At 37.6% G+C, this 22,953-nt stretch overlaps 1 protein-coding gene across 5 annotated transcripts in view; it reads left to right on the forward strand.

Moving 5' to 3' along the window:
- The window catches only part of LOC117403291 (serine/threonine-protein kinase PAK 5-like), a 130,378-nt gene that overhangs the window by 79,561 nt on the left and 27,864 nt on the right, over positions 1 to 22,953 (forward strand). For all 5 annotated transcript variants that reach the window (XM_034005331.3, XM_034005332.3, XM_034005334.3 and 2 more), the window contains 2 exons: positions 15,207 to 15,701; positions 17,947 to 18,080. In XM_034005331.3, coding sequence (XP_033861222.2) covers positions 15,207 to 15,701; positions 17,947 to 18,080 — 629 coding nt within the window. The remainder of the gene's footprint in view (positions 1 to 15,206; positions 15,702 to 17,946; positions 18,081 to 22,953) is intronic.

The raw sequence follows: 22,953 nt of genomic DNA on the forward strand, positions 1-22,953 counted from the left end.
CTCTATATCATATAAATTAACATCTTCATTCCATTACCTTACACTGGTAAGCCACTTGTGTTCTTGTTTATGCTCACTCTTTTCAGCATAATAGAAATTAGGAGTGCAAATGATACCCTCCAGCAATACTGAAAGTGAACTTTCAGTGGAAGTTCAGAATACTTATCTTTCTTCAGTGGCTTTGAAAAACACTTTCCTTTTTCCAATGGTTTAGATAGCCAGTTGATTCTTCGTTCACAAAGGCACACACACTAACAATGCAACTGACACTTCCAGTATTATTAAAGCCACTTTATCTGATTTTTTTAGAATAGAACAGTACTCATAAACATTTACAATTTAATAAATGAAAGGTTACCAGATGTGATACACACAAGTGTGCCCCGCCCCTGTGTGTATTTTATATTTATATGTTGTGTGTGGTGCATTAATGTTGGTGTATATGTGTTGGTGCATGAGATATAATGTGGGGTTATGTAGCACGAGTGTTATAAAATGTATATTTGTATTTAGGCACGAGGATGGCACAATCACTTCACATGCAGAGTAAAAGGGGTATTTGTATGGAAGCATGGGAAGTGCACAAAGTAGTTCACGTGCAGATGTACCAAGATTCCAATTGAATGTTTCACTCTCTCTGGGTTGGGTGTTCAGGGAGAAAGAACGGGAGAGAGAGGAGAACATAAAAAAGTAAATATAACAATTGCTATCGTGCTGGAGGGCCAGCGTGATACTTGTTGTGTGTTTAGTGTTCGTCCCCGGTTTGTTTGTTGGTCTGTTCGTTTGGCCATTGTGCCCTTTATTTTGAGTGTTTTGTTTTGTTCAACCTGTTTTATTTGTTCATTTATTAAACCATGCAAGCTGCGCATTCGTTCAATTCACTAAGCAGCCTGTGTCCATTCTCTTCCTGGTCTGACATCACCACTTGGTCACAAGTAGTAATTAAGCTACCACTGGCATTACTTCAACCGCTAATATTTCATAAATCATTTTAGATGCCGACTTCAACTTTCAGTGTTATGGAAACGAATGGTACACTTTAATTTGACCCTTGACCTAAATGGCTGCATTATTGGGTTCACGTGACTTTTTGGTTTCCAGATGGTAACTTTTTGAGATTTTGCCCTTATACTTGGTACACAACTGTATTCTGTGATTCTCTAGGTCTGATCAATGGTATCATGCAAGAAAAACAACTCTTTTGTGCCAGCACATTTAAAAAAGCTGGCCCTGCAGTGACAAAGCCTTCTTTGTGACTTCAATATTTGATACACAAGGACCCCCAAATGAATGTTCTAACAGCAGCAATATTTAGATCTGCCAATGTTTAGGTCAACTGAATATACCCCAGTGTCTTTACAGTTGGTACATAGCTAGACCCAGGTGAAAAAATACAACTTCAAAAATACAACTTAGCCGAAGATTTTCAACGGACTTTTTCAACTTATGTGACAATGCAACAAAAACAAACATATAATCGCATTATGAATTATTTGAATAATTTTAATTATTTTTAATGTTGTCTGCATACTTACTAGCAAGGTGCAAATCATTGATGTAAGATTTTGGTTTGCCCAGTCTCGCTCTGTGATATCTGTTGCATCGCACACAAATTACTGTATTGCACACAAATACGTTATTATTATATTTGTTTTCATCAGTATGCTGAAAGAGAGTATACTATGTACAGTATTTAAAGTGCACACCAAAATACTGTAATCCAAACTGGATGCAATTACAGTATAAAAAAAAATCACACACAGGATCTTTCATCCAAAGTAGAAACTTAAAAAATGAGATGTACTGTCTTAAGTGGTTGTTAAACGTTTTAAAAATCAATCTGAAAATTACAACCGACATATCAAATGGTATTGTTTATTATTTATACTGTATATCTATATCAGAAGTCTGACTGGTATTTTTCCCCTCTTCTGAAACCATAATTTTGGAAACAATCAATTACGTGAAACTATACGTCAGTATATTTTATATAACTTTGCAACTACATCGTGTAACAAAAATAACAAACAAGTTACAATTCTGCAAAATCTTTTAATTTGAGTAAACTGTATACATACCTGCAGTAATAACTGCTGCTATCAACAGTCTATAATTAGAACACATGAGCTCAGCATGTCACTGGAACTTGCCTCTCTGCTCACTTGCATTTCTGCATAAAAACTACTTTCTTTGGTGCTATAAAAATCTTGCTATTTGTAAACAGTCTTCCCCAGTAAAGGTGGAAACGTTAATAAATGTATTCTTTTTTTTTTTGAACAGCCATGTTTTTGACCACGAAGTCTTCTTTCAGCGTGAAATGAAGGTACAGTTACACACAACAAAAGGCCAACCAATACTGTTAGCAGAAGCTGACAAGAAGCAATCGCCCTAGCAGTCAGTAGCACCACTCAGTCAGGGTCAGTTGAAAAACATCTGCTGGTGGTTTAAAGTCCAATATTTTATGAGTTAGCTTGGAGTTTACCACATATGATTGACGGAGGTAGCTCTGGGGTCTCTCCAGCTCCTTCAGAGTTACCACTGGCCTCTTGGTTGCTTCTCTGACTAATGCCCTCCTTACCTGGTCACTGAGTTTTGGTGGACGGCCTTCTCTAGGCAGAGTCGCAGTCGTGCCATATTCTTTCCATTTTTTAATAATGGATTTAACGGTGCTCAGGGGGATGTTCAAAGGGATATTTTTTTATAACCCAACCCTGATTGGTGCTTCTCCAGAACTTTATCCCAGACTTGTTTTGATAGCTCCTTGGTCTTCATGATGCTGTTTGTTTAGATATGCTCTCTAACAAACTCTGGGGCCTTCCAGAAACCGGTGTATTTAATCTGAGATCATGTGACACTTTAATTGCACACAGGTAGACTCCATTCAACTAATTATGTGACTTCTGAAGGCAATTGGTTGCACCAGAGCTTATTTAGGAGTGTCACAGCAAAGGGGGTGAATACTTATGCAATCAAGACTTTTCAGTTTTTTATTTGTAAATAATTTTGAAAAATATGTAGATTTTTTTCCCCACTTCGACATTATGGACTATTTTGTGTAGATCAGTGACACAAAATCCTAATTAAATCCATTTTAATTCCAGGTTGTAATACTACAAAATGTGCAAAAGTCCAATGGGGGTGAATACTTATGCAAGGCACTGTATATATATATATATATATATATATATATATATATATATATATATTTAAAGAATATTCAAACATATAAATGACATATTCGTCCCAACACTACTTTAATGATATCCCATTAGTAGTGGATAATTGTCCAATGCATTTAATTATTTGAGAATACATTTTTCCTTATGTAATCGTATAGTACAAAATGCAATGTAACAAATTATTGTAGTTATATTATCTCCAAAAAGCATTTGTGCTGTACTGCATGTCAAAGAATAACACAGAAATACAGACCAGTTTGAGACAGAAATAAGTTATAGTTACTCAGTGGATTTGTTTAATGATTACTTTTTTATATAGTTATACAGTCAAATTGAAAATGACAAGTGCTGTACCTGTATCATTTGTGGCTAAATATAATTTGAAAATAATTCAAATCTTCAAGATTTGTTTTAGCTTTCATTTTGTGTTGTGTTGCCTTTATACTATGAACTAGTATATGTACATTTTCTCTAAATATGACTTAATGACAAATCTGCCCTGTATAGTCCCTATACAGTATTGATATATAGTAAAGGAGGTTACGGGCCCTATAGTAGTGTTTTAAGGGATGTTTCATTGAAGAGTTATTATAAGTATTCTCTTATAACAGTTTTGTTCAGAATCCAGTATTACAGTAATTTGCAAAAAAGAATAGTAAATATTGTGTGCAATAGTATAGCTTTCTTTGCATGATGTCTTGTATAATGTAGCTCAGTAAAATTGAAATACGGTAAGAAATAGTGTTAATTCTGTATTCACAGATTATTCGTGCTAACTGCAATTTAGTTTATCTGCTATTGTAACTGCAATTTATCTGAGCAACTATTGAATTTCAGCTTTAAAATATATGGCTATGTATAAATGCACAGGCCACAATGCGATTATTTTCCCTACATCGGTAAAAGGACAAGAAAGCTGCAGTGTTTTACCTTTATCTCACAAATCAGTGAGTAGTGTATTGTGTTTTAATGCAGTGCAGTGGCTATGATGGATTTCTTGTCAGTGCTTAATCTGCTCTGCTGCCCTGATCTTGAATGGGTCCTATAGGCTGTGAAACATTCTTCTTAAGGACTGAAATTGGTGACAATAGCACACTGAAAATCCATTAATGGAAATGTAATAATGATGTGGGGAAGAAAAGTTAATCAACACCAGGCTACATCTTGACCCCAGGTCACTGTAGCAGCGCCTATTTTTAGATTTTATTTTTATCCAGGTTCTTATTTTTATATATATATATATATATATATATATATATATATATATATATATATATATATATATATATATATAAGCATCCAAATAAAGCTGAAGCACTAACGGGTACTGACATAGAACGTCTGTACAGCACTGAAACACTATGTTTAAAAAAAACAACTGTACTGCTGAACCTCGTCTTCTTTCATATTAGCATCACTAGGGTATCCATGTGGTTTTGTCTTGATTTGAAATGTGTTTTCATTATTTTAATTACCCCAAATGACAGGTAGCCATGTTATAAGCGGTGTAAACCACTTTATGCCGTGCTGTTCAGATGATATATACCACTTCTGGGGTGGTTATTTATCATGGGAACCGCATGGCCTGTCTTGGTTTATACCTTACTTATAGCAAGTCTCTGTTTGTATTGGCTAAAACAGTATGCTTGGTCAAGTACTCAGGTTGGTTTGTGTAGTGATACCGGTCAGCCATAGATGTAATTCAGCTTGCATAATGTGTTCTGAGCCCTTGCTAAATTACTGGGTTTGTGTTGGGCTAATCTTCGTAAGTGTCAAGCAAGTGCCACAATATTGCCTCATCAATAGAGCAAACCCTACACGAAGACATAAACTGCTATGTAGTTCCTAGCAAATGCATTTAGCTCTCCCTTGCATTCTAAAGTTAGAATCCTGAAAGGTGAACTATGGTAGAGAAGATAAATAATTCATTGTAAAAATAATTGCATTTTTTTTTCTTTTTATAAATTTAGTCGTTGCCAATTATTTTTATTATTTTCTCCCAATTTGGCATGGCCAATTATGATTTGAAGCTCAGATCACCGCTACCTCCCCTGCTCTGACTCGGGAGGGCGAAGACAAACACACACTGTCCTTCGAAGCGTGTGCCGTTAGCCGACCATTTTTTATCACACTGCGGACTCACCATGCAGCCACCCAAGAGCTACAGCATCGGAGGACAACGCAGCTCTCGGGCAGCTTACAGGCAAGCCCGCAGGCGCCCGGCCAGACTACAGGGGTCGCTGGTGCGCGGTGTGCCGAGGACACCCTGGCCGACCTAACCCTCCCTCCCCCCGGGCTACGCTCGGCCAATTGTGCGCCGCCCCCTAGGAGCTCCCGTCCACGGTCGGCTGTGGAATAGCCTGGACTCGAACTCGCGACATCCAGACTATAGAACGCATCCTGCACACCACGTGGAGCACCTTTTACTGGATGCGCCACTCGGGAGCCCCCTAAAATAATTGCATTTTTAGCAAGAAGACATTAATCACCGCACATATAAGGAGTGCATACTGTGTGATCTGCATCTCCCAAACAGCTTAGGTACAATGTAGATGTTAGTCCATGCTTTGCAAAGTAAGTCTTGCAGTGTTTCAGTACTTTTTTTTTATCAAACCCTCATCAGAACTTAAAAAAAAAATAACATTTTAGGACAGAAAGCAGTGTCATGTACATAAAAAAATGGAATAGGAAAAAAAATTGTGGTTCATAATTCTCAATGAAAGAACACTTTGAACACTCTTCTAGTAGTTTTATATTATATATACTGTGTTTTGAGTCTCTATCACTGGCACATGTGTATACTGCAGTGTAAATGTATACCAGTACAAAATTATATTAACTTTTATGTGCTTGAGTGAATACCAATTTTCTGTGCCATGTTGTTGCATAGAGTGGGAAACTATCAAGCTGCCAAAGGAGTTTTTTACATGAACACGATATGAAGAGGTAGCTGTTTTTTTATATTGTACTGTATTTTTTTAAATGTAATTTAATTAATACATTTTTATGTGCAGATATGTATCGCTAATGTTTTAGCGTTCAGTGTTTAGTTGCATTTCATTTTAAAGAGCTATTGTAAGCATATTACATGTTATGGAATTAAATTGTCACAGTAATTTTAATAGCAATTAATTAAATGTTTACCTGGTGGTTTACAAACAATAAGCAGTTTATTTCTATTGGTTACACAAAAATATAAACACTGGTTGTAGTTTTAATATAAGAGCCATGGAGGGATTGTTGAAAAATAACTATACCAGGTGTTTTTAGAAGTCAATCTATTTACCCATCATCCTCATTTATTTTAGTCTGCAAGATTATCAGATGACAATCCCAATAGCATGGTAAACATAAGGATATCACATATCCACTTTTTTATGTTGACTATTATTACAACAGAATAACCATTACAAATTGTGTTGCATGAGGTGAGCTGTTTGTGTATTATAACGTAACAAAGGAAAATGACAAATAAACCGTTCTTGACCTTACCAAGTAAATAGTCATTGTCTGTACAAACTGTTAACAACTTCTGAATAAAATGAAAAACTAGAAATGGCTTTCTGAGGTTCATTCTGCCAGATGGTACTGTAGATGAACTGGAACTAAGGTTTTTTAATCCTGGTTCTCTGCATCATAGTCTGAGACTCTGTGTCCCATACAACGCTAACACAGTCCTTTCCCCATGAATCACTTCAGCATAATTACACGCATTGAGTGTGTGGGCTCACATACAAATTACCCTGCACCACAGTTGCACCATAAGATAGGGCAGTTTGCAGTAGTCTTTACATTCTCTGATATACACACAATCCTGCCAAATGTATTCCCTTTTTGAATTTCTATTTTACTTTAACTTTCTGGAGATAGTGGCAGAAACATAGTGCCAAATTTTACTCAAATGTCAGAAAAAAGCATCTTTCAGATTGTTTTACAGTGTAAAATCTTCCCTTCTACAATAGCTTGGATTACAGCAGAAATAAAAATAAGTCTCACTTTTTTGCCATGCTATTTTGGTAGTACCTTTTGGGAAAATTGGCTATAGATGTACTGTAGTTTTATTTTAGGGAGAGAAATTCTCCTTCAAAATGCAAATGGACTAATTATTACATTGTGGGAGGGTCTATTCAAATGTTTTTGCCTGAGTTCCAATTTGGTCCAATTTGGACTGATATCCTGCAGATTTCTTCAGCTGAGTATACAATATTGATTTTTTTTTTTTAAATGCATATTTTATATATATATATATATATATATATATATATATATATATATATTATATACAAGGTTTCCTACAGATGGGTGGCTTTAGTAGTTCAGATCGTTATAGCAGACTGCAAACAGAGCTCAAATCCAGCACTTGTTTAATTATATAAAAAGTATCCAGTCAAAATGTTTTGTACCTTTCAAGACACTGGTAGTAAATCTACAATAGGCTAGTCACCCACATTTTCCACGACATCATTTTCTTAATAATAATAATAATAATAAATACCTGAAACTGAATTTTGCAGGGACAGTGAAAGTCCCTGGTCAGTAGAATGTTGTTCTATTTCTATATTCTATATTCTGCCTCATATTTGTCTTTTTGAACACATTTGTGGACGTTGGTAGCCAACAGCAATAATATAGGAGACCACTGGCAGGAAAGCAATGCTAATTTATTATTATTATTTATTTCTTAGCAGATGCCCCTTACCCAGAGCGACTTACAATTGTTACAAGATATCACATTATTTTTACATACAATTACATTATTTTTACATACAATTACCCATTTGTACAGTTGGGTTTTTACTGGAGCAATCTAGGTAAAAGTACCTTGCTCAAGGGTACAATAGCAGTGTCCCCCACCTGGGACTGAACCCACAACCCTCCGGTCAAGAGTCCGGAGCCCTAATCACTACTCCACACTGCTGCCCTTAATACATTTTGGTGTACAAACATTACCTTTTTTGTTCTTGGTATTTTTTGTATGTTTTTTTTTATTTTTTATTTGTAGTAGCGTCAGTATTTTTTATTACCTTTCTTATAAAACATAGGAGGCTGTGTGGTCCAGTGGTTAAAGAAATGGGCTTATAACCACAAGGTCCCCGGTTCAAATCCCACCTCAGCCATTGACTCATTGTATGACCCTGCACAAGTCACTTAACCTCCTTGTGCTCCATCTTTCGGGTGAGACGTAGTTGTAAGTGACTCTGCAGCTGATGCATAGTTCACACACCCTAGTCTCTGTAAGTCGCCTTGGATAAAGGCGTCTGCTAAAGATTATAAAGCACTGTAATTTATTTTAGGATTTACCTGCAAATGGCATCATTTCAAAAGTTGAATAGTAAGTGTCACATTTTATTTCTATTTTATTTATTTTTTTATATTCTTGTTATTTATTATTATTATTATTATTTATTTTTCAACTTCAACGGGTCACTTGTCTGTCCAAACTTGTTACTGTCTCAGGCAAACGGACAAGACTTAAAATTGATCCCTGCATTTATATAGTTAATTTAACTTTTAAAAATGTCAGGATTAGTTAAAGTTGAACTCACTTTATTACATTTGATATTTTTTGTAGTTGGTGTCTCTATATATGTTACGACAGTGTTGGATACATTAGTTTTACCTTAGGGTACAATATTAATAGAGGTGTCACTATCCTTATTGTGTCTTTTATAAAGAAACACAAGCTTTTTTCACAGTATAAAAATTCAAAGAAGCAGTAAACATGTGAACATGAGTAAACCATGTTCTTTTTTAATCTAACTCATTTAAACAAAATCATTAAAATATGAATAACTTAAGTACTTAAAATCTATCGTTTTTTTTTTCATTTTATTTGAAAACAAGTAATTTGTAAGGAAGTTCATTTTTAATTTGTCTTTAACCACACTACAGCTATGGCCAAAAGTTTTGCATCCCCCTATAGAATGAACTAATTTTGCTTCATAAAGTCAGTTAAAACCTGCTGAATAATGTTATGTTAACATACTGAATTACATGCCGCTTTGTAGTTTTCCATATGTTTAATAAAAAAAAACTGACAAAATGGGCCATTTCAAAATCATGAAATACTCATGAAATACTGTACTACAATTATGGCTTCCGGTAGATTTGTGTGCTATCATTTTGTAGTTTCTTTGATTATATAATGTTAAATAAAAAATATAAATTACAGTATGATGTGGCAATGTGCCCCGCCCCTGTGTGCATATTATGTGTTGTATGTTGCGTGTGTTAATGTTGGTGTATAGTCATTGGTACACGGGATATAAATGGGTCTGTGTTTCACGTGTATTTAAAAATGTAGATTTATATTTAGGCACGAGGAGGGCACAAATCACTTCACGTGCTGGTTAAATGTAATATGTGAGCACGGGGTTGCACAGAATTAATTCACGTGCTGGGATTCAAGTGAATAATTAATTAGTAATTGAATCCCAGCACAACAGTATATATAGATGCACATTTCTTTCAGTCGGGGTTGGGTGTTCGGTGAGTGGAGAACGGGAGAGAGAGAAGGAGAAAATAAAACAAAGTAAAGTAATTAGAAGTGTTTTCACTCACCGTGTTTGTTCGTCTGTCTGTTTAAGTGTAGTACGTTTTGTTTGTCTTTTTATTTTGGCGTATAGTGCCGTGTCCCGTGTTTTGTGTTAAAACCTTTTATTTTCTGTGCTGTTTATTAAATGCTGAGCGAAACCATTCGCTCAGCTCCACCAAACCACACCTCTCTGTCTGTTTATTTTCTGCTTCTGGTCTGACACCACCCACTCCGGCCGTTTTTGTGACACATGATCATATGGGTTTTTTTTTTCTAATTATATCTCAATCCTAAAATTTTAGGTGATACAAAATGTTTGGCCATAGCTGTAATAACTATACATAAACCATTGGACATCAGACAATAAATTAAGATACATTTAAAAGAAACAAATTATGTCTACTAAAGTTTTTTTAAGTTTTTATGTTGTACTGCATCCAGGATTCATATTTATGCATTTCAGGGTTAATAGCCAAAGCCAGGATTTTCTGTTCAGAATGGGCTTTAACATACAGAATATGGATGGATTGTATAAATGTTTGTCAGGAGTCCAGCACATAAGCTCACTCCTGTTCTTCTTTGGCAGATTCCATGGTGCCTTTTTATCCTTTTCCATTAGAGCTTGTACACGGGGTGGGGATGGGGGGAATGTGTTACAGCAGGTACACGCAACCTGCGGCCTGTTTATCGTCTGACAGCGGCCCAGCAGTGTAGTAATTCCATTTCACTTATTTTTTTAGATATTTTTTAGACTTTGTTGACTCAATTTTTCAGTTTTTTTCCATAAAAAGCAGTACTCCATTTTAATTCGTACTGCAGAGGGTAATTGCTTCTCATCAGCTTGTCTCCAACTAATTTCATGAGTCTTACTCTCCTTTCTTAAATGCACAAACTCGCTGCATTGAAGGAGACCATTCCCAAGTTAACAGGCTGTTGCTAGGGAAGTGACATCACCGACCCGTGATTTTTGCTACATTGCTGCTGCTACAACTGAACAACTCAAATAAACTGAAATAAAAACCGCTTCAGCAAGTAGATATTTAATTTGCTTTGTGTTGTTGTGCAATGTGTCTATATATGGTAACAGTACGATATTAATGCTTTGTTTTTAATTGTTTTGTATATTTTGTTTGTGATGTGTATCGTGCAGTACGAAATAAAATTAACAGTAATTAGGGCAGCAGTGTGGAGTAGTGGTTAGGGCTCTGGACTCTTGACCGAAGGGTTGTGGGTTCAATCCCTAGTGGGGGACACTGCTGCTGTACCCTTCAGCAAGGTACTTTACCTAGATTGCTCCAGTAAAAATCCAACTGTATAAATGGGTAAGTGTATGTAAAAAAATAATGTGATATCTTTTAACAATTGTTAGTCGCCCTGGATAAGGACGTCTGCTAAGAAATAAATAATAATAAAGTAATTCTAAGGGAAGTTATATATATGCCTATGTATATTCCAGCTAAGGGTTAAACTTGGTTTATTCTTTAGTAATAATCCAAGCAGCAGTGTGGAGTAGTGGTTAGGGCTCTGTACTCTTGACTGGAGGGTCATGGGTTCAATCCCAGGTGAGGGACACTGCTGCTGTACCCTTGAACAAGGTACTTTACCTAGATTGCTCCAATAAAAACCTAACTGTATAAATGGGTAATTGTATGTAAAAAATAATGTGATATCTTGTAACAATTGTAAGTCGCCCTGGATAAGGGTGTCTGGGAAAAAAATAAAATAAAATGTGTGGCCCGCTGTACACATTAGGTTAAACTAATTTTCTGGATATGCAGCCCGTGATAAAAGTTTGGTTGCGCACCTTTGTATTACAGTGATAAAATGCAATTGTGCTTACTCATTTGTTTGGAAAACGAAAAGCCTTTTTCTGTTGTGAACTGGCAGACATTGTCGGTAGTGTGGGGATTTAGCTGCACACTGGGTTGTTGCAGCATATTATAGTGACAAATTGATGTTACAGCATTTGTCTTTTTTTTTTCTTTTTTTGCAGTCTTAGCATAAAATGGACAAATGATGTTCCACTGCAGAATTCAATTTCACAGTTCAGTTGGGTTCTTGATTATACTGCCAAATTCAGATTAATGTGCATTTAACTAACATGGATCAGGGGACTGCTGGCTGACAGCCAGCAGTAGTGCTAGCAGTTGATAGCAGTGCAGTTTTATGCCCTGTCCATCCCCAAGCACCACTAGTGAAATTGATTGATTAAATGAATCCATGGCTGTAATTATTTGCAATTCTGGTACATCAAGGGGCTATGTCTGAAGTTCTCCTTGGAGACTTTTCAAGCATGGTCATAAGGCATTTAGAAGACTGTACAAGTCCTGTCACAAGAAATTTGTGCAATGTGGGTGTGGTAGAGGTAATTTAATTTTCTGCCATCATTAGATTTAACTTTTCCTAATCAATCAAAAGCAGGGTTTCTACATAGAACAGGGCTACTTACTGTTAAATGGCTTTATAGTTCTCTCACTGCTGCATGATGTGATGTTTAGTATTGCAGTACCAAATCGTGTTGACAGGATATTTTTATTTAGTACATACTGGGCCCTATTTAGCAACGTTCGCAAACCCCTAAGGCAATCGCAAAACACTTTTGCGGACAATTAGCGCACCAGAATCCGGCGCACGTGTGGGCAAACAGACTTTGCCCACCTATGTGATTTAGCAACACTCGGCACAAAAACATGTGTTGAAATTTGCTTATGACACTGATCAATAAAGGTTTATTTAAAGGTCGGTCGGGTAGGTTTTTTCAGTAGTATTCTGTTATACTCACTTAGTTTTATTACATGCATCGTTTTCATCCCGGGCGGTTTTATGAATAAAGGTAGGTATTTATCATAAGGTATGTGAAATAAAGGTTGGTTTTTCGTCAACACTATGGTGCTCGCGTCTATTTATAATAGGCATAATAAGTATTTATTTGGCTGACACGAGTTACAATTAGTTATTTTACATACAAATTCTGGTATTCATTTATACAGTTGGGTTTTTACTGGAGCAATACATTGCTCAAGGGTACAGCAGCAGTGTCCTGGTATTGAAGCCAGGACTCTTCGGACAACAGTCAGATCCCTAACCACTACTCCACACTGCGTACATGTATAATGCGTAGCTCTCAGGACTACAACTCCAGAGCCGAGTTCAATGGTAGGTCAATTGTAGGTTGTTTTGTTTGAGGTTAAGAATATATTTACATTTTTTGCTAATTTTTTTTCTTTAGCTTTTGGGGAGGTGTTTCTTTATCTTAGGAAGTTTTATTTATGTATTTATTTATTTATTCATTTATTAGTTTGTTATTCATATATTTGGTTATATATATTTATTTTGACATTAATTAATTAAAGTACTACATATGTATTTGTATGTTTTCAATCGATTTATGTTTGTTTAGTAAAAAAAATAATAGTAATAACAGTAATAATATTAATAGTCTAATAACATTAATGTGTTCTCTGTACACATTACATTATGTAAAAATATAGATATGTACTATAGGCGTAAACAGTACAATAATAAAATCAAATGAATACCTAGCAGACTTTTGTTTTTAGTCAATCCTACATGTAATGTAAAGCAAACCATGATGATGCGTTGTAGGTGTCACATTGTTGTAGGACGCATAGATAATATAATATTATTTTAAATTTAAACTAAATTATTTCAGCATATTTTCTTTTTATCTTAAGTCTACCTACAATTAGCCCCAAATAAATCATAGTGTTGCATTAACACGTTCTGGCTATACAGGACCTTCAATATCTGCCTTTTCAAATTGGTACACAGCTTCTGCCGCCTATACTCTCCGCTTTGTCTCAGCGTTCAGTCAGCTCATTATCTGTATTTAACATGCAGCCTTGCATACATAAACATCTTTAATTCAATGTAAATGAGGCGATGGCGCTATACCACCCCTTTCATTTTGCATCCACTAAATCCTTCTTTTCCGCACAGAAATGTGAATAGTAAATAGGACGGTAATCATGTTTTGCTTACAGTAAATGCTTTGTAAATGAGGCCCTAAGCTATAATAAATCTCATGATTCTCAGTATCATTGAGATAACCTCAGTGGTCCACAAAGGAGCCAGATGTTATGGCTCCATTGTCTAATGTAGACTGAAAATCATTCCACTTCCAATTTCCAACAGAATTAATTCTATCAGTGTACCCTTTGATCCTCTGATATACACAGTAAATACTATGGTCTTGGTGCACAGTCAGACATTAGTTAAGAACAGCCTTTTTCTTCTTGAGGCAGAATCACCATATTTTCCTGATTCTTTAATTTTTATAAAACATTTAGAACATAATTGACATAATGGAGCATTGTCCTGCTGGAAAAACCAATCCTCAGAGTTGGGGAACATTGTCAGAGCAGAAGGAAGCAAGTTTTCTTCCAGGACAACCTTGTACTTGGCTTGATTCAAGCGTCCTTCACAAAGACAAATCTGCCCGATTCCAGCCTTGCTGAAGCACCCCCAGATGAGTCCAGTTTTCAGCTTTGCCCAACACCTGGTCATCTAATGGTTAGACGGAGACCTGGAGAGGCCTACAAACCACAGTGTCTCGCACCCACTGTGAAATGTGGTGGAGGATCGGTGATGATCAGGGTGTGCTTCAGCAAGGCTGGAATCGGGCAGCTTTGACATTAATTGGTTTTTCCAGCAGGACAATGCTCCATGCCACACAGCCAGGTCAATCAAGGTGTGGATGGAGGACCACCAGATCAAGACCCTGTCATGGCCAGCCCAATCTCCAGACCTGAACCCCACTGAAAACCTCTGGAATGTGATCAAGAGGAAGATGGATGGTCACAAGCCATCAAACAAAGCCGAGCTGCTTGAATTTTTGCGCCAGGAGTGGCATAAAGTCACCCAACATCAATGTGAAAGACTGGTGGACAGCATGCCAAGACACATGAAAGCTGTGCTTGAAAATCAGGGTTATTCCACCAAATATTGATTTCTGAACTCTTCCTAAGTTAAAACATTAGTATTGTGTTGTTTAAAAATGAATATGAACTTATTTTCTTTGCATTATTCGAGGTCTGACAACACTGCATCTTTTTTGTTATTTTGACCAGTTGTCATTTTCTGCAAATAAATGCTCTATATGACAATATTTTTATTTGGAATTTGGGAGAAATGTTGTCAGTAGTTTATAGAATAAAACAAAAATGTTCATTTTACCCAAACACATAGCTATAAATAGTAAAACCAGAGAAACTGATAATTTTGCAGTGGTCTCTTAATTTTTTCCAGAGCTGTATATATATATATATATATATATATATATATATATATATATATATATATATATATATATATATATAATTGTTGGATAAATGTATTATTTAAACAGTGTGCCACCATTTAGATCAACTACTCCATATACCCCATATACAGTGGATTTTTTTTATTATTAAATTATTTGAACTTTAAACACAGCACAGCAATTCTTAATTAATTGTTTTGTTGTTTTGTAGGTGGATTATGAAAGAGCACAGAGAGATGTAAGCCCACAGGTGCCTGGTGCAGAAACATATCCCAGGGGCCCAACAAAACTACCTCAAAGTCAAACCAAGCCAAGCTACCCAGGTGGTTACCAGTACCCCCCGACATACCACAAACCATCTCCATACCATCACCCCCCTGCACAGCCCAGTTCTCAGTATGGGGCTCAAGCTTCTTACTCCCAGCCCTCGTCTCCCTACATTCCTCCTGGTGCTTACCCTCCGCTGAGCTGGGGTTCCTCCTCGGACCAGCAGCCCTCGAGGGTGTCCCACGAACAGTTCAGGGCGGCACTTCAGCTGGTGGTGAACCCTGGTGACCCCCGGGAATACCTGGAGAACTTCATCAAGATCGGAGAAGGCTCCACTGGCATTGTGTGCATCACTACAGAAAAGCACACCGGCAAGCAGGTTGCAGTAAAGAAAATGGACCTCAGGAAACAACAGAGAAGGGAACTGCTTTTCAACGAGGTTTGTGAGCTTATTTGCTCGAGGTAGCTTCATTGCTTTCTTCAGTTAGTGATGGAATAACCGTTTAAGATTTGTTTCTTAGCAGTTTAATTTAAACCTAAAGGTGGAAGGTGGTGAAGCAGGCTAATGCACTAGTCTTTTATGCCTTTCACCCTGGGAAGCATGAGTTTGAATCTGGGGGGTGTTTAGGTCAGGACTGCGTTGCAGTGCTAGGGTAGGAAACTCTCCCTCATCTTTCAGGAGTACTATTTTGTATTTAATCACAGCCAACTGTACTATAATATAGTTATATGCATTAGTTATCATGTATACATGTAAAATACCTTGTACATTAGTTAACATTGTCTTGGTTTAAATGCAGTTTAGATACTCCAAATTCTCTCTTCATTGTTGTGAGAATGTGACATAGCACGCACATTTCTCACGCCATAGAAAATGGTACAGCTAAAAAGTGTATATACATCGCCTTCTAATGCTAAAGATATGCACAAATATATATATATATATATATATATATATATATATATATATATATATATATATATATAGATAGATAGATAGAGATATATAGATATAGATATATACAGTATATAGATATATTTATATACACACACACACACAATATGCACACTTACAAGGGCCAGGCTGAACAATGCCTGCTGAACTGGCTTCTCTCCTTAACACACCACCCCCAAAGGAAGGACTTGGCTTCCTTTATATAGCATGTGGTTGGGACTTGATTGAAAATAAATGAATCAATCAAGACCCAGCCACATTCCACACGTGTAGCAGTGATTTACATGTGCAGGACTTCTGCTGTGACGCATTAACCTTGCACAACTTTCTACTACAACTAAAGTCCGTACCAAGCAATTCTTTATTAATTACTGAGATCTGAAAGTAGCCCTGGCAAGCATCTATGACCAAGTTGAAACAAATATATAAATAAATAACAAAAGAAAATGTGACACTTATTATTCAACTTTTGAAATGATTGCCATTTGCAGGTGACTTCTAAAATAAATTATAGTGCTTTATAATGTAGTAGTTTTATAGAAAGGTAATAAAAATACTGATACTACTACAAATAAAAAGAAAATACAAAAAAAATAGCAGCCCTTTGCAAATAAATAAATAATTAAATAGCTGATTGCTTTAAGCTTAAACTTTTCAGTGCCTTAGCTGTAAGATAATATGCCATTCATGTTACATTAGTCTTAAGTAGCATCTATCACGGGTACCAACCAAGAACAAAAAAGTTAAGTTTGTACCCCAAAATGTATTACATTAGCATAGCTAGGAATTGATGCCAGCAGTCTGCTATATTATTGCTGCACGTACCAGGCTTTAGCAACCACGTGTATGTTGAAGTAAAATCTCTTAAACTTAATTCATAGGGCAAGATTTGTTTCACAAGAAAAAAAACATGAAATCAAATTTGTTCAAAAAGACAAATATGGGGCTTAACATCAGCAAGACAAATTTCTAGAAAGTTACAAAAATGCCCTGGTGGATTAGCATCTACTGGGGCATGTACTGAACTTGTATGGACTACCAGTATACTGAAGCCCCAGTAGTAACAACAACAACAAAATAACCACATTCTGCAGGTGAGAGCCTTACACTGTCCCTGTGGAATTTGAATGCAGGTATTTATTATTATTATTATTATTATTATTATTATTATGAGTATTCTATAGTGGGAAATGTGGGTGAGTAGGGTAGCCTATTATAGATTTACCACCAGTATTATGAAAACATTACTAAACATTTTGAATGGATATTTTTTATGTCATTACCCTAAAGTGCTGGATTTTAGGTCTGTTCGTAGACTAGCACAAGGATCAGAATTGCTGAAGCTACCCTTCTGTTGGAAAAGTGCTCACTTATGGGATGTTGGTATTATTTTGTATTTGTGTAACGCTATGTGTGGGTTTTTGTTTTTTTGGTGGCCAAATGGGGAAGTTTAAGAAAGCTACACAAAATCAGTAGTCATGCAAAGCCAAATTGGAACACTGACAGAAATATTGAAATATACCCTCCCATATTTTAATAATGATTAGGTCAGTTGATTTTTGAAGGAGAATTTCTCTACCTAAAAGAAAATTTCATGTAAACGCAAATTGCCTGAAAGGTACTACAGTACTAAAATAACGTGACAAAAATGTGAGACATATGTACATTTTTGCATGTAAATCAAGCCATTATTTGCAATGTGTTTCTCTCTCTCTCTCTCTCCATTCAGGTAGTTATAATGAGAGACTACCATCATGAAAATGTAGTTGACATGTACAACAGCTACCTTGTGGGGGATGAGCTATGGGTCGTCATGGAGTTTTTGGAAGGTGGTGCTTTGACTGATATTGTAACCCATACAAGGTAGGTTTATATACTTCAATTGTTTGTTTGTTTTTGCTTTGACAATATTCTACATTCTGTATAAATTCTATATGAGAAATATTTGTAATGTTTGCTAGCAGGCATTGAAGCGCATTAGTTGAGTCAGCTGCTCTCCAAAAATATTTTGTATGTGGCTTCCTGTGGCGGGGTGTCCCGCCCCTTTGTTTATTTATTTTATATTATGATTTATGTTTATATTACGGCGAAGCGCTGCGTATTTGTTATTGTTTTGTATATATATTTTTTAAAAACTCATGTGGATGTGTGACTGATCAACTACTGATTATTTAACTAGCTGACAGTCGCTCATCCTTACTAAACTCGTGCAGACTATAGCCGAGGGGTAATAAGATAATTAAGAGTTAGTTAACCCCTCAGCCAGAATATAAAAGCCTGCAGCTATCTGCGCTGGGGAGAGTGTACAGAGGGGTGTTTTGTGGAGAGAGAGAGAGAGAGAGAGAGAGAGAGAGAGAGAGAGAGAGAGAGACTTTTAAGATCCTTTATTAAACATTCCAATTAAAAATCAATAAAGGTAAAACACAACAAAAATAAGACTTATCAATATTAAAAATCTTAAAATACATCATGTTCTCCTTAAAAATAGATTTTAAATAAAAAAGGATCATAAAAAATCAATTGAAAAAAAACTGTGTTTTCTTTCTGTTAAAAAACAGATTAAACCAAAAATAATAAAAACACTGTAAAACAATAAAAATAAAATTAAAAACTAGAACAAAAACTGGAGCTCCCCCTCCTCACTCACAGCACACAAGGCGTCTCCCACACACCACCTCTCCTGGAAGCTCTCCAGATTACTGACCAGTTTAAAATACTCAAACTCTACTCTGATCTGGCTGACCACAAGCACCCTAAACTGACCCACCACACTGGTCAATCCAGAACCAGAGAGCTGGTTTTTCCTTGTCTTTAAAATAGCCAATTTTGCCTGTCCAAATAAAAAATTAATTAGAACACACTTGTTTTTCATTTTAAAACTGTACATAACCCCAAAAATAAAAAGCTCCTTACTAAAAACAACCCCTAGAACGTTCAGGATTCCCTGCAGTAAATAAAAAAGTGGCCGCAGCCTCTCGCACTCACTATAAGCATGATAAATGGTTTCCTCTGCTGAGCAGAAAGCACACTGCTCACTAATACTGGGGTCCACTCTGTGGAGAAACCTGCCCGTGGACACAATGCCGTGGAGAATCCTCCATTGCAGGTCCCCAACCCTCTTAGTGAGGGGCGGCTTGTACAGCACCCTCCACACCGGCCTGCGCCCCTCCTTTACAGATAAGTGAACTCTCCACTTGGAATCTACCAGACCCCTTAGCCTATTGTACTCCATGGCTTTAACACACAATTTATATATAATTTTACTATTCATTGCATGAAAAACAATTTCCTCTACACTGTGCAAAGTGAGCAATGTCCCTCCATTCTCTCCACCCCCCTCTCCTCCCTCTCCTACTGCTGGTGACACAATCACCCCAGGGAATAAGGAACACTGTCTCTGCTCTGTGCCTCTGGACAGCTCCTCCCTCAGGACCTCCCTGAGCCGTGGGGAGAGGCAGCCCCTCAGCTCAACCATCAGTCTCTCTGCGAGCCTCTCGGAGTGCCAGCCCAGCTGTGCAGCTAGCTGGGAGGCAGTTAACCAGCAGGAGAGCTCAAGATTGAACAGATGGATCATCCTGGTTATACCTACTTTTAAAAACCTGGCACAAAGCGTCATCGACTGGAGGAACTTAACTGGAAAAAGAAGTCCTGCTTTACAAAAACTGGTGTTCTCAATTAAAAACAGGTGTTTACCTAACCCCAGCCCCCCGACTCTATTTAGGAGGAAACAAGCCAGCCTCTTCCAATGAGCCTCCTCCTCAGTGTACAGGAGTCTCTGTACCGCCTGCAGCCTGAAGGCTGCCACCCTGCTGGCAATGCTGACCAGCCCCTGCCCCCCTTCATCACTGGGGAGGTACAGAACTGCCGGCCTCAAACTGTGTCTCCCGTTCCAAAAGAACTCCAGCAGCACTTTCTGGATCTCCTCCACCAGGCCTCGGGGTGGGTCCAAGCACATTAGCCTGTGCCACATGCTAGAGACCACCAGATTATTAATGACCAGCACCCGACCCTTGAAGGACAGTTGGGCCAGCAGTCCCTTCCACCTCTGCAGCCGCCCCCTCACCCTGTCCAACAGACCCTCCCAGTTCTTTCTCATATAATTCTGCGTTCCGAGGTACACCCCCAGCACTTTAATGTCTGTTCTGTTCCATTCCAGCCCTTCAGGCAGGACAGGAGGGGTGCCCTCATCCCAGCTGCCAGACAGGAAAGTGTTGCATTTTGCCCAGTTTACTCTGGCAGACGATGCTTTCTGGAACTCATTTAAAGTTTGCTGCAGTGCTTGCACATCAGCATCCCCACTCACAAACACAGTCACATCATCTGCATAGGCAGACACCTTCACTGTGGCAGGGGAGGGTGTGGAGGGCAAGGAGGGCACTGTCCATCCAGCCAACCTGCCCCTCAGCTGGTGCATCAGGGGCTCTATAACCAACGAATACAGCATACCAGACAGGGCACAGCCTTGTCTTATACCCCTGCACACTGGGAAAGGTTGACTCAGCCCATTGTTAATCTTTAAAATACTAAAAATGTTGGAATATAAAAGCTGAATATAAGAGATAAAAACAGGGCTGAATCCGAAAGCCTCCAGGGTTTTAAAGAGGTAGGTGTGGTAGACTCTATCGAAAGCCTTCTCTTGATCCAGGGAGACCATTCCTACATTAAAATCACAAATATCATTTACATATAAAAAATCTCTAATAAAAAACAGGTTATCAAAAATGCAGCGACCCGGTATACAATATGTTTGGTCCATATGTACAATAGTTCCAATTACTTTTTTTAATTTGTTTGCGATTGTTTTAGATAAAATCTTTAAATCGGAGCATAAAAGTGACACAGGTCTCCAATTCTTTAGCTGACAAAGGTCTCCCTTCTTTGGCAACAGTGTAATCACTGCCCTGCGGCAGCTGAGAGGCAGTTCCTTGTGGCTGAGGCTCTCTCTCAGAACCTGGAGCAAATCCTCCCCTATTATTGACCAAGAAAGTATTATAAAATTCTGCTGGCAGTCTATCGATCCCTGGAGCCTTTCCGCTGGAGAGCTGCTTGACAGCAGTGGTCAGCTCCTGGTAGGTCAGCAGTGCGTCCAGCTGAGCCTGCTCTTCATCACTGAGGCTGGGTAACCCCTGGAGCAGCTGCTCAGTGTTCTTTAGATTGCACTGTTCTTTATTGTAAAGTTCCTTATAGAAACGCACCGCCTCTGTGCTGATCTCCTCGTGGGTATGCAGTTCTTCCCCACCAGGAGTCCTGACACAGCACAGCTGTCGGTTGTCTACTCTCTTCCTTTCCAAGTTGAAGAAGAAACTGGTGGGGGCATCCATATCTCTCAGCTCCACAAATCTGGAACGCACGATCGCCCCCTTCACCCTCTCCTTCAGCAAGCTCCCCAGCGCAAGTTTCTGCTCTTTTAGGTACTCCAGGGTCTGCTCTTTAAAATCTGAGTTTAGACTTTCCTCTAGGAGGAGGATTTTTAACTCCAGCTCTCTCACAGCTGCGTTCAGTGACCTGGTTGCATTTATAGTATATTGTTGACAAAAACATTTTATTTGTATTTTACCAATGTCCCACCACTGTCTTACATCTTTATAATGTGTTTTTTCTTTTTTCCAAATTATCCAAAAAAATTTAAATTGTTGTCTAAATGTTATGTCTTGTAATAATTTTATATTGAAATGCCAATAAGATGTTCTGTGGGGTTCTGATTGAATTATTGCTGTAAATAATAGACAGTGGTGGTCAGAGAGACTACTGGGGATGATTCTTGCTTCAATGCATTTATTTAAATAATTTTTATAAATGTAAAAACGGTCTAGTCTTGCTCTATATATGCAGTTTTTATGAGACTGAGACCAGGTGTATTGTCTTGAATTAAGGTGCAAGCATCTCCAAACGTCAACCAGGTCACTGGACTCTAACACTGCAGCCAGCTCTCTGGAGGACTGAGGATGCGGTTCTTCATTATTTCTATCAATATTAAAATCAATAGTACAATTAAAATCTCCTCCCAATACCACCACATCATCACTATTCATATTAAAAAGAGCTTGCTTTAATTTCTTAAAAATTAAAATTCGTCCCCCCCCCCCCCCTTATTGGGGGCATAAACATTAATAAAAACATACACCGTACTGCCCAGCCTGGCTCTTACTTTTAAAATCCTCCCCTTCTCTATTTCTTCCATATCTAGTAAAACTGCCCTTAGATTTTGTTTAAAAAGCACAGCCACCCCTGCACTAGTGCTGACACCGTGACTCATCACGCACAACCCCTTCCACTCCGCTCGCCACGCCGCCTCGTTCTCATGATCAGAGTGTGTCTCCTGCAGAAACACCACCCCCGTCTGCTTCTGCTCTAAAAACTCTAAAAGCTGTGCCCTCTTAAAAGACTGTCTACAGCCGTTTAGATTAAAAGAAGCAAAAACACACTTTTCCATCACGGCTAAAAAAAAGTAAACCCAACAGACTAAAACAAGTAATAAAAGAATAAAACACAGCCATTATTAAACATGAAATTTTGAACCATTGTTCAGATCCTTCTTAATTTTCTGAACAATTTTTTTAAAAATCTGTACCGTTTGGGCTGATCAAATTCTTCTATTGTTGCTTTCCTTGTAATAACATGAGCAGAGTGGAGAAATAATCTTAGATCAGGGAAAAAATGCTCTATTTCTACCCCTCTTTTCCCTTTTGTTTCTTTCATAAAATTATTTACCTGCTCCAGCGTATATAGTTTTTTC

Source organism: Acipenser ruthenus, chromosome 5, assembly GCF_902713425.1.
Source record: "Acipenser ruthenus chromosome 5, fAciRut3.2 maternal haplotype, whole genome shotgun sequence".
Classification (NCBI taxonomy): domain Eukaryota; kingdom Metazoa; phylum Chordata; class Actinopteri; order Acipenseriformes; family Acipenseridae; genus Acipenser; species Acipenser ruthenus.